The following is a 12,668-nucleotide window of genomic DNA, read 5'->3' on the forward strand; positions in this document are numbered from 1 at the left end:
TTGATCAATACCTATAAAATTCTGGACTTATGTAAATAAAGTATGCCAAATTTATTTGCGATAATAAAATACTGGGATCAACCACTCAATTTTTTCACAAATCGCTACTGAAAATTAAACCAATCAAACACCTACTCTTATGGACAGTGGTCACAAATTGACTATATCTTCGGAAATCTTTCTTAACCTTAAGAATTTAAAATGATTCTTGAGTACTTTTTTACAAAGAATCCATCAAATTCTTAAGAATATAGGTTCAACGATTTAACTTAAGAGAAAATCAAAAGAAAAGTATGAAATATGAATCGGGCTTCTCTGACTGCGTACATCGGCGCACATGCTCTATAAGTGTGGCAACAGCGCCTAGTTCACTCATGCGCAAAGTTGAAATTAGTTGGAAAAAAGTGAATAAGTAAATGTTCGTGAACTTATGATAATAATAGAATTCGGATAATTGATTGTTCCAAAATAATTTGTGATTGCTGTTAGTAAAACAGAGCAATGTAGTAAGGAAAAAACAAACAGTATTGAGAAACATGATAAATATTTATTATTACAATAACATTCATAAAAATACATATTTATAGCGACTTCTTTTTTTCTTTATTTATATAATCAAAAACAGATTTAATTATTTCTTTTGTTTCTTGTAACTCTCGGTTTGTTGTTCACATTTTTGCCTAAGAGAATGATTAAACTAGCTAAACCTTCCGTTTAAAAAGCTTTTTTAAGTATCACTTTAGTAATACCAGCCTTTCATTTTTTTCCTTTCATACCCTTTCAGATAGTGGATTGAGCTAAAGAATGATAATTTTCTTCGGTTTTTTGTAACCTCCCATTTTTATTCATTATAAATTCAATACTTGAAGTACTTCTTATAATAATTTCCTTATCAATACATATCTTTTTAAATAATTTTTGTAAATTTAATACGTCATTCATCGCATTATGAGGGCCCTTTAAATTTTTTTGTTTAAAAAGGCAAGATGGCAGATGTTTTTGTCAGCTCAATTCTGAACAACTGGGGATTAGAAGATTAGGTACCGGTAAGATTTGTTTAATTGTAAAAAAAAAAACGATTATTTGTACGTTGCCCCTAAGCATTCATTGTAAAGTCTAGTGCGATGAATTAAAAAATATGAAACGTTATTAAACGAATTATTGATGAATTAAAGTTTAAAAAAAAAATTCCGTTTTACACTCTTTACCTCGCTTACTACTTAAATTTGATACTTGTACAAGAAAAAATAGCAATGCTGTAATCCTTCAGAGTAAAATTATAAAAACATCATGTATATCCATGCACATACATAATATGTATGCATACGTATAAGATATTTTCAGTAAAGGTTAGACACTCGTACGGCCCGTTGAGTGCGTTCAGTCAGATTTGTGAGTGAACGAAATTTGTTCATCTTAAAGCTAAGTGAGCGGTTGGCACTTACTCAGCTAGTTGGGTGTCGACACGCCACCACGCGGCTGTACGCCAAACGTACACTGTGCACGTAAATGGAAAGTATCTCTGAGTGTATATCTCTTGCTCACGAAATTGATAGTAAAGAAAAGGCGATTTAATTTCTGCAAAAAAAAAGGTATTTTGCACGAAAGCAGAGAGAGTAAAAAGAAGCACACCATGCATTTAGTTTTGCATGGGAACAACGACAGGTGGGTTTGTAAGAAACAAAAGTGTCGAGTGGACATCAGTTTAAGAAAAAACACATGGCTACACAATACAATTTTAAGTTTCGAAAGGATTGTTCTGTTTATATACTGCTGGTCAAAAGAATACACGTCCACCCTTTTTTGTATAAATGAGTTGGGTATGGCATCAGAAGCAATTATGAATTGGAAGAATTATCTAAGAGAGGTGTGTGCGGATCACTTGCTCAAAAATCCAAAGGAAATCGGTGGACCTGGACTGACGGTCTAAATAGACGAATCCTTCTTTTCTCGACGAAAATACAACCGCAGGAGAGTTATACCAAATCAGTGGGTTATTGGAGGTATATGCAGAGAGATACGAGAATGTTTTATGTATGCCGTACCCGCACCTACCAGACACAACAAAACAAACATTGATTACAACTATTACTGCATGCATAGAGAAGGGTTCGATCATAATGTTCGATGAGTGGAAAGCATATTCGTCCATTACGAGTTTAGAAGGATATTATTATAAACATTACATGGTTAATCACAGTGAAAACTTTGTCGATCCCACAACAGGAACACATAAAATGGCACGAACAGAGAACTGCTTGATTCTTACTTATGCAATTTTCTATGGCGACAGAGATGTAAGAATGACAACAAATTCGAAGTTATACTGCAGCACATAAAGAATTTCAAGAAACTAATGCAAATTAAAAGTGAATTTAAGTTTATGAAGTTTTAAATATAGATTATGCTATTTATAACAATGTTATACTGTTGTTTATAAAATGTTAGAATTTATAAGTGAAATGTTATTTATAATTTACAATTTATGAGTCTCATTTGAAGTACAAAAGTGGTTTTTACATTTGTGTGTAACTGAAAATGCTATTTATTCTAGTGAAATGTATGTAGAAGTCTTCAGAAAGACGTATCTACAATGTGTAATATTGAATAAAAACGTACTGCATTATGGAGCAAGTTACCGTGTAATATGTGTGTTCCGAAAAACATTATTTCGATTACTAAGTCGTTTTTAACCGATTTCCTATTTTTTGCAAATCGTGATACTGCTCATAAGTTACCATTTAATGCGAAAAAAACCATGATTTGGGGGGGGGGGACTCCGAAAAGTACCACACAGCTTATGCTGTAGCGTCTTCTATAACTAGAAATGAACTATGTACTTTAGCCAAAATATGAAGCACAACTTTAGAGTATACGCTCAACACGACTGGCTTAAGGTCAAGTTATGTATAGAAAGCAATTAGCGAGGTCCATATGATTTTCCTGAAAGTACCCCATTAAACTCCCACGAAGTTCCTAACGGGGTTATCAAAAGAGGTCCCCCGAACTATCATGGCAACTCTTTTAACTTTCGATCAGGCGATGAATCAGCCTTCTATACAGAAAAAAAATATGGACTCAAGTTTACTATTTGCCCACACGATTTTAGATTTGGAAAAAAGTTGTTATAAGAGAATGGTATTATCAGCATTTTCAACAAGTCTTGAAGTAAGGAAATGTTTGAATATTAAAAAATAAGCACGGTGTAAGATATAGGTTAGGTCGTCCCACTGTCTATATTACCTACAATAAATCTTTGTAAACATTTTGCCATTTCTGCTTTCTTGCACTAGGTGTCACATAGGAGTCAACGGCCGAGCAGACGGGAGTCTGGAACTCGTAAACACTTTGAAAGGGAGAAATAAAAAAAAAAAAATTTCAATTGTAAAATTATATTGAAGTTTGTATTGATTAATTTGAATATAAACTAATTAAAATGGCCAAAATATGTTGTGTGAAAGACTGTTAAAAAGACGTTTTCCAATCTTGCGCGACAAAGTGAGTCAGTATGGTTGCTACCCACGTAACCTCATGAACTTCTAGACACGACTATTTATTTGTTTCTATCACAAATTTATCACTAAATTATTTCATTACCCTCATTTTTTAATGTAGCACATTAAAGACGAAGACTTCATCTACAAAACTTATCTACTCATTCTTCTGGGACAGTTTTCTTGCCTTATTAAAAACGTAGAACAACTAGTTTTTCACGCAGCCATATAAGAATACACGTGAACAGTTACAATTTTGAGCTTAAACATCTCAACATTTTGATTCACGTGGGACATAAATAAAGCCAGCATGGGCTTCAGCAAATTTTCTTCGATTAGAAATGGTATATCTTTTTTTGGGGACATTAATGAAGAAGCCCCTTTAAAAGCAACGCAAAAACACAAGACATAATCAAAATTTTAAAAAAACTCAGTTTACTAGTTCCTATTTGTATATTTCATTTTAATTACTTTATTCTACAGCATATTATAATATTTAATTTAAATAAATTTTTTTAGAGCAAAACAACACTTACTTTTGCAAGTATAACTGTAAGTACGGTCTTCGACTCTCGTGCGCTATCTGTTAGATCTCAAGTGTAACAGCACAACTATTTCACAAAATTTTGTCTTTATGGGACCACCTATTCTTTATCTTACACCGTGAAAATAAGTCAATCAATTTTTGAATTCAACGTTGTATATCTATAGTTTCGGTGCCAGGTCGGGTCTTTTTCGTGTATTTTTATCTGCTAAACACGATTATCGATGGTGGATCGCGATCCGGATGGACAATTTTGACAATTAACAAATTTAATCAACAAATATAAATTTTTGATTTATTGCGGTAAAAAATTTTTTTCTAATTCTTCAGCTCATTTTGAACAAAAGTCTGTATACAGTATATACCTAAACTCAATACTGTTGTCGTAAAAAATTAAAAAAAATGCGTTTTTTGCTAATTTTAATGGCTTGCTATGGGAAGCCCGATTAATATTTTTAAACTCAACGCCTCTCAAATTGTGTGCCCAACGTAGTATTGCAGTAATACCTAAAGATCAATTGATTATATTTTGTTGGTTTTATCCAGCAAGCTCGACGGTCCGTGCCTTTTTAATGTAACCGTACGGCTTCGGCGCGATGCATATTATGCTGTCATTAAATGTTGTCTATCTGGACAGCTTTATGCAGATTATTTTTTCATGTTTTACCTGCTAAATACCATTATAGATTGGAAAAAGAAAAACACATGTAAAAATAAGTACGATAGTGAAAAATAAATTAAGGTAAATGTCCCTATTCGTGGAATGTGTCCCTATTCATGGAATATGAAAATTCATATATTTGTTATACAACTAACTTGATTAAAAAAATTGTGTTAGTTGTATATTGTATGTATCTTTATGAATTCACAAGAAAAACTTTATTTTTGGTACAATAAATGATCAATTTTAAAGATTATTCCACAAATAGGGACAAAGTCGTAAATAACCTATCTTTTGAACTGTATGTATTATGGCACCAAACTTCAACGAGGAATTTATATACTTCTTGTCAACAAATAAATGATATAATTATTTTTGTTAAATAAAATAGTGTCATGCAAGTGAAAAAGCTTTAATTGTCTGAAAATATTATACTAAATTCACGTTTTTTAAAAAGTTTCATAAATAGGGACATAATATGAAACAATAGGTACAACGTTTTATAATTATGCAAATTTTGGTCAGATAATTTTTTTTTAAAACAAAGTATTTTAACAACTAAGAACCATACTTAAAAATTAGAATAATAATGATAAATTTATAGCGCACTAGCTAATACCAAAATTTCTATTGTTAAAGCTCACAGTTAGAAAAAAAAATTAAAGAAGTGTGATGAAATTTATGGTTATAATAGGGACATTTACCTTAACAATTATTGTAACACCGTAAGACATGTATATATGTACAAGATTAACAAGACCATAAAATATATTTGGAGTGGACGTGTTTTATTTTCTTAAATTTCATTCTACACACCTTGATAAAATCGAAAACTATTGATTACAGGCTAATGCTAAATTATTGACATCAAGAAACCAATTACTCAGTTATACATATACTACCGTAAACTAGAGAGTTAAATACTTTTTCGTAATCATAAGAAAATGAATGGCATTTAAGGTACTTGTAGAGTAAATATAGACAAAACGAAAGACGCTTGAAGAATGTACCTATCTTGGCTAACAAATTTTTTAAGGCCATTTTCCGAAAGGACTTTTTCTTGGTTTTTGCTGCGGTTCGCGAAAAGTTTAAAACCGATTAAGCTGAAATTTAGTGTGTATGATAAGGGCTATGATATTGGTCTTGTGTTAGAATTTCAGCTCTAAATATTGTATAGAATGCGAGTTATTGAATTTTGAGGAAATGGCTCAAAATTGCAGTTTTTTGCAATTTGCGGAAAAACGGCTTAACTGATCTGAACCCAACGCGGCTTATTTTGTTCGTCTTGAAATTGCACATTTTTTTCACGCAACACTTTTTTTATGTACTATTCGTCGGTTTTTTTCTGAACGAGAAAAACATGTTTTAGCCATTTTTGCCATTTTTTTTGGGGCTTTTGCTGATATTTCTACTTGATAAATTCTGTTTCAATTTATTATAATACATTCAAACTACTACCCTATTTTTTTTGGAGATAGTTAGAATTTTCTGGGCCGAAAAACTATTTCTACCGTACTCTCCGGTGTTATCGACCGAGTACGGTTAAACTTCAAGTGCTCTTAAAAATAACCATATCTTGGGAACGAATAACCAACTTCCACACTGTAAAAAAATTTGATACCTTTGTTAATTATAGAATAAGTATTAAAAAATATAATCCGGCAAAAAATTGCATCTAACCTTGTAAACAACTTTTTTTAGGCCCTTTTGACAAAGTACTTTTTTTTTGCATTTAGCTGCGGTTTGCAAAAACTATCGATCCGATCTTGCTGAAATTTGGTGCGGTTGTTAAAGACTACTAAAGCTACAACTCTGCCAAATTTCGGCTCATGATGTTTATGCGAAAGAGAGTTATTAATTTTTAATAGTGGCTTAAAAAACGAGGTTTTTTGTATTTTGCGGGGAAACCACTGGACCAATCGACCGGAGCTTATTTTGTTCGTCTTTTTGTCACGCATACTCCTATATTTTTAGTCTTTATTTCAAGGCTTATTGTTCATTTTTGACGCTAACAACCGTGTTTCACCATTTTTGCCATTATTTTTTAGGCCTTACACGGAGAAATTCTGTCACAGCTAAAGGCGGTGCAGTGCTGCTGGCGAAAACAGCGTGCGTGGTGGGAGCGCAAAACAACGTGCGCAGACAGCAAAACAATGGTACGAACGTGCACGTGATTTCGAGCTGCAGATGCACGCTCTTTTCCCGTGCAAGCCAGTGGAATTTCGACTGAGTGGCTCCAGTATAGTTCGACACTTTTTTATTAATGCCTAACTATGTAACTTATATGCATGTATGCGTATAAGTTACATAGATAAATTAGCATTTATAATAAAAAAGCATTAATAAATAAGTGTCGAACTAGACTGGAGCCGCTCAGTCGAAGTTCCAGTGGCTTGCACGGGAAAAGAGCGTGCATCTGCAGCTCGAAATCACGTGCACGTTCGCACCGTTTTTTTTGCTGTCTGCGCACGTTGTTTTGTGCTCCCACCAAGCACACTGTTTTCGCCAGCAGCACTGCACCGACTTTAGCTGTGACAGAATTTCTCCGTGTAGCGAAAAACATTGTTTGTTCGATTTTATTACAATCTATTGGCATTGTTTAATTCTCTACAACATATTTTTTTAGTCTGAATTCCATGAAAAATTACCGACATTTCAGCTAATTCGATCTCACTATTAAAAAACTATATTTTTGGAATGAAATCAAGTGCAAGTGTACTGTCATCTGAATGACGAGAAAATTTAAAAACTTCAATTTTGATGTGTGACAAAAAATTAAATATATTTGCATAACGTTTATGACCAATTTTAATACATTTTTTCAGAATTGACGATTTAAAAAAGGGGCAGTCTCGTAATGTTTGTTTTGTCTGCTCTAACCTCAGAAACAGAAATGTAGCCGTGATAAAACACTACTTGTTTTCTACTTATAAAAATTGCGTCTGTATTATTTATTTACCAAGCTATTTGTCATTCAGAAAAATTGAAAAGTGAAAACAATTTATAATGTCGGGTAGTAAAAAAAAAAAAAAAAAAAAAAAAAAAAAAAAAAAAAAACAACTATAACATCGCTCTGAATGCCCCACTCAAAGCACTTTGATTGTCCCACTTTTTCCAACCTGGCAGTCACGTCAGTTTTACATTAAAAAAAAAAAATATTTTTAAGTATAGGTGGAAGAATGAAAAACTTTTTTATTTGTTCGTTATTTAGATATCATATACTTTTTTCTTAAATTTTAAGTAATAATGTTTCAAAGACAAGGCTACGAAAAAGCGCTGTGGTTGCCCCACCCTACTCTACTTGTACACATGTATATAGATATGCGGTCGGTAATTCTGGTGTCTTTACAGTTGGTTACCGTGCTAGCCACTGAATTAATACAGCTCAAAGAATTGTGGGTTCGATACTCGGTCGGGGTACTCAAATTTTTTCTGATGGTTCTATTCGAGTATTTGAATCTATAACGCCGGCTGATGAAATAAGACTTTAAGTATACAGATATACAAGTGCATGGGATGACGCGAAGCTATGCAACGTGACCGTTCAAAAATTTATTTATTTATTCTGTAATTTCCTAACATTTCTTTTCTTTAAGAACAAATGCTTTAAAAACACACACTTCTCCTCCGTCCTTTCTTATGTGGCTAAATAGTCAACTATAACCAGAAAGTCTTATGTTTTTTATCTAAATACTCGATATTGCTTTGCATGGCATCAAAATTTCAAACAGACATATCTGAGCTTCAGAGCGATGAGGATCAGCAAATGAAAAAAATACAATAAAATAAAATTATCGCGTACGCGACTACAATTCATTAGCGGACTTAACAATGTTTTCGAAGAGAGACACAGAAAGGAGAACTAAGATTTTTGGAGAGAGAGCTTGTCATGTATGCGAAAAAGTTTTTGTGTGCACGCTCTTGGGTGTAAAGGTAACTCAAAAATTAAAAATCTTAACGTAAGTGGGCCATTATACAAAAACTGAGATATTCCATGAAGCCCATGTTTAAAAACGACGAATTGAATTATCTCGAGTTGGAACTTATTTTTAAAAGGTATGAATTAATTTTTTCGAAATATATTGTCGAGGTCCAGTCGACAATTTTTTGTACATGGCCATAAGATTAAAAAATATTAGCCAGAATGTCACAACCACAAGGTAAAGCATTTGAACATTTTATTTTTCGTGGCTTCTGATGTCTAGACATTAATTTTTATATCACTGTGTACTATCTAACAATTTTAGGTATTGAGCATTTTTTTTATAGATTAGAACCAAACAACTGTTTTTTCATAAGTACGGACGTTTAATCTGTGAAGTCTATTTTTGCCACTTTTGAATTACGCGCCGCAAAAAAATCTTGATTAGGGCACGAAAATATAGTAGTTTTTGTGAAATGACCCATATCTATTAACTGCTATTCGAAGATAAATTTATACCTTAGATGCATCTACTTTATCATAAAGTTTCAGCACTAAGAGGACTCGATCTTGAATGAATTTAACTGTTAGTGGTGGTTTTTCGCTGTATTGGCGCATCTGCTTGAGCCATGGGACTGCAGATTTCTGAAAAATACAAACTTTGTTAACCTTATATGCTGTTACTTTGTCATAGGCTGCAATGATTTCTAATACGCGCTTTTGGACTTCCTTCAATGTAAGATTTTCTTGATTAACTTGACAATACCCTCGAACTGCTTGACTATTCATCTGCTCTTTCCAATCAAGAATCACAGCTGGTTAAAAATTTATTTAAACGAAATAGGATGAATGACTGAATAACAATTTGCGAATATAAAATGTATCCTGTAGGACTCAAGTTTTGGAAATATGAGAGTATATAAGTTTTCAAGTAAAGACAGTTCAAAACAATTGCTTTAACAATATTGTAATTCTGAAATGCTGACACTGTAGTACACAACTATGTGATCAGCAGAGGGTCCGAAATATTAACAAACTTCATTTTTGTCGTGAAACTATGAATATTTCATATATTTATTCCAGTGACATAAATTTTGATAACAGTGACAGCTTAGCATAACGACTGTTTAATAATTATAAAAGCTTAAAAGATGCTCCTGATTGTCTAAAATTGCTAAGCTTACATAAGCCAACCATGAAATTTTTAATAACACTTCAAAGTTTCACTTTAAAAAATTAATTAACTTAAAAAACAATTATTTTGATAGTGATTCTGTACCTTTTGTCCATTGAACACACTCAAGTAATAAATTGTATGGCAACTTCGTAAATTTTCCAGTTTCACTTAATGGCCTTCTTATGAAAACAATTTGAAAAAGTGTGAAGATATTAAAACTAATGCTTTATTAAATCATGGACATTATGGTCCACAGTAAAGAAGTATAATAGATATTCAACAAACTACTTCATGATCATGCTTATTTTCATAAGAATATATAAAATCAGTTTCTAATTTTTTTATTTCAAATTTATTCCAAAACTTAAGTTTAATGTTAACATTCGTATCAAAAACCAACCAAATATGTAACATAAAAAATAAAAGTAATGCACATGTACCAAAGAACAGGAGCCTAATTCACATTCTTTGTACTTAACAAGGTTGCCAATATCAGTTTAACCGAGGAAAATGTCTATATCTATGCTTTTCCAGCACTACGTAGGTAGGTGAAGATTGTGAATTAGAATTTTGAGGAAAACCAAGAGGTACGAGTTAGCTGAAACACGAATGTAATTAAGAAAATAAATAAATTTAAATATTCAAAAAATATTTGTTTCTGTTACATTTTAAAGTCTAGTGAGGTTTTTTAAAACCATTTGTAGTTGTTTTGATGTTGATTATTAATATTTGGTAATACTTTTATTTCAGTAAAGTTTCAGCTTGCTTACTTAAATGTACAAGAAATCTATTACTGTACGTGTATTTAATAACTTTATCAATTACTTAAACTGTTACTTATAATGTCAATATCAAGTGACTTAAAGAAAAGAGCCTGCTAAACGAGTGTAAGCAGTCTAGCTTTTCGTCAGATACCGGTCCTCGTGTTCATACTTAATTGATAAAAGTTACATAACCGTACGAATTGAGAATTGGCTACAGAAGTCCTATTTACGTGGTACAAGTAGCTCCATTCAAAATGGGAGGACAGCTTGTTCATACCTTTTGACTGCCCTTGCAAAATACTATGTACTAATGCTTGTGAACGCTAGTTTACCTGACGGACGGCGGGGTTTGCCCATCGTCTTATCAAATGGAACCTCTGGCTCAGCTGAGGTGCTGGCATTGACTTCAATACAGTTAGTCGACTTGCACTCTTGCCCCACAACAAACTTTGTTTAAAAATACAGATAGCTGCAATCGACGCCATTTAATAACTTCAGAAAACGCCAATAGGTCAGGTCACGTTCGTAAAATAAAGCAGTTTCGCTTATCCGCCTTACCTTGTAATTATAGAGGTGCAGATTTTTTTTCCTCTCATAGATACAAAATTTCACTTGTTATGACCTGACCTTAAAGCATGTACTCCATAGAAGAAAGCATAGACCAAGAGCTGAGGCATAAAGGTAGTCAACTATCTAAACCAGCCACAACCATCATCAGTACTGGGAAAATCGTGAAATTCTTGGAGATCAAAAATGTTTTTGCCGTATTTTTACATGTTTGAAACTTTCCGATGGAAAAGTTCCAGAGCCAATCAGAGCAGCTCTACAACAAGGCTCTGTTCGGAAATAATTGGAGCTATTCACATAGACATTTTTTGCTTATTTCATTGTGAACGTTTATATTAAAGAGGGGGTTCCACTGTTCCGCTAAACTCAAATTGAGTGAACAGACTGAGCAGACCTGTACTGTGTTCTCCGATAGAGATATAAGCAAAGAGTAAACAAGGGGTATATCTGCCTGTGAGTGGAAGCGATAAAGGCAAAGAGAGAGATAAATTCCCGATAGTTCCTTCTATCTCTGTCTTACTAAACTGTGATTGGCTCTTGTAGGATGGGCGTGTCACACACTACATATACACTTCGTATCCCCAGCCAACCACAGTGCTTGGCTGGAAAGAGACAGAGGGAACTATCGGGCATCTATCTCTCTCTTTGCCTTTATCGCTTCCACTCACAGGCAGATGTACCCCTTGTTCACTCATTGCTTATATCTCTATGGAAAACACAGTATAGGTCTGCTCAGTCTGTTCACTCACTTTGAGTTTAGCGGAACAGTGGAACCCTCTTTTCAATATGAACGTTCACAATGAAATAAGCAAAAAATGTCTATGTAAATAGCTCCAATGTGTTGGTTGAGCATAAAGTTGGTACCTACCCTCACGGCGACTTAACTAACCGACCCACCAACGCCTATGTTTATTAGTGAAATATTAATTAATCACATAAGCGCCTATCACCCAATGATCCAGGGCGTTTACTGGCCACTCTGTTAGGCTTCAGTCACATGGAGCGCAATAGAGCGAGCAGGATAGGAATTTCTTTATAAGCGGCTGTGTTAAGTCTATTGCACTGCAGGATAGCAGGGTTAGAATTCCACTCATCATAAGATGCCCCACATTTACTCCACGCATCAAATATGTGGGAAAAATGTGGAATTGTGGAATTGGATGTCAGCTGTTCGTTGTATACATAGATAATGTAATCATAGTAAGTATGAGGAAATCCGAATCAATCTTTCTAGAGTATACTTAACTTTGGTTTAATAAATTTGTAAGTTTTTACTTTTTGATGTTTATGTATATATATTGGAGTTTTCGTTTTCAGAAATATTTTTATATTATCATGTAGCTATAAAATATTCTAATATCATACCTGCCATACACACTATTCGGCTACCATAAAATTTTTACTTATATTCGTATAGAAAAATGTAATCAACACTAAAAAAAATCATATTTTGTCTTACATGTGTGACTTGCACTTTTTAATACATCTTTTTAAAAATTCTTTAGTTATTCTAATTTACACGTAAATACGTCTAACTTA

At 33.1% G+C, this 12,668-nt stretch overlaps 1 protein-coding gene across 3 annotated transcripts in view; it reads right to left on the reverse strand.

Moving 5' to 3' along the window:
- ND-ACP (NADH dehydrogenase (ubiquinone) acyl carrier protein) overlaps positions 1-11,226 on the reverse strand; it is a 29,743-nt gene extending 18,517 nt beyond the window's left edge. The window contains exons 1-2 of one of the 3 annotated variants that reach the window (XM_089595603.1): positions 10,887-11,226; positions 9,291-9,402 (exon numbers count right to left, since the gene is read on the reverse strand). In XM_089595603.1, coding sequence (XP_089451729.1) covers positions 9,291-9,402; positions 10,887-11,047 — 273 coding nt within the window. In that variant the 5' untranslated portion in view covers positions 11,048-11,226. Of the gene's footprint in view, positions 1-9,140; positions 9,267-9,290; positions 9,411-10,886 lie in introns of all 3 variants that reach the window. The other 2 variants (XM_089595602.1, XM_014355119.2) reach the window with 2 other exon arrangements.
- Between the last annotated feature and the right edge of the window lie 1,442 nt (positions 11,227-12,668).

This window comes from Copidosoma floridanum, unplaced genomic scaffold (assembly GCF_036245765.1).
Source record: "Copidosoma floridanum isolate Cflo_tuat_1 unplaced genomic scaffold, Cflo_Japanese_pri ptg000026l, whole genome shotgun sequence".
NCBI lineage: Eukaryota > Metazoa > Arthropoda > Insecta > Hymenoptera > Encyrtidae > Copidosoma > Copidosoma floridanum.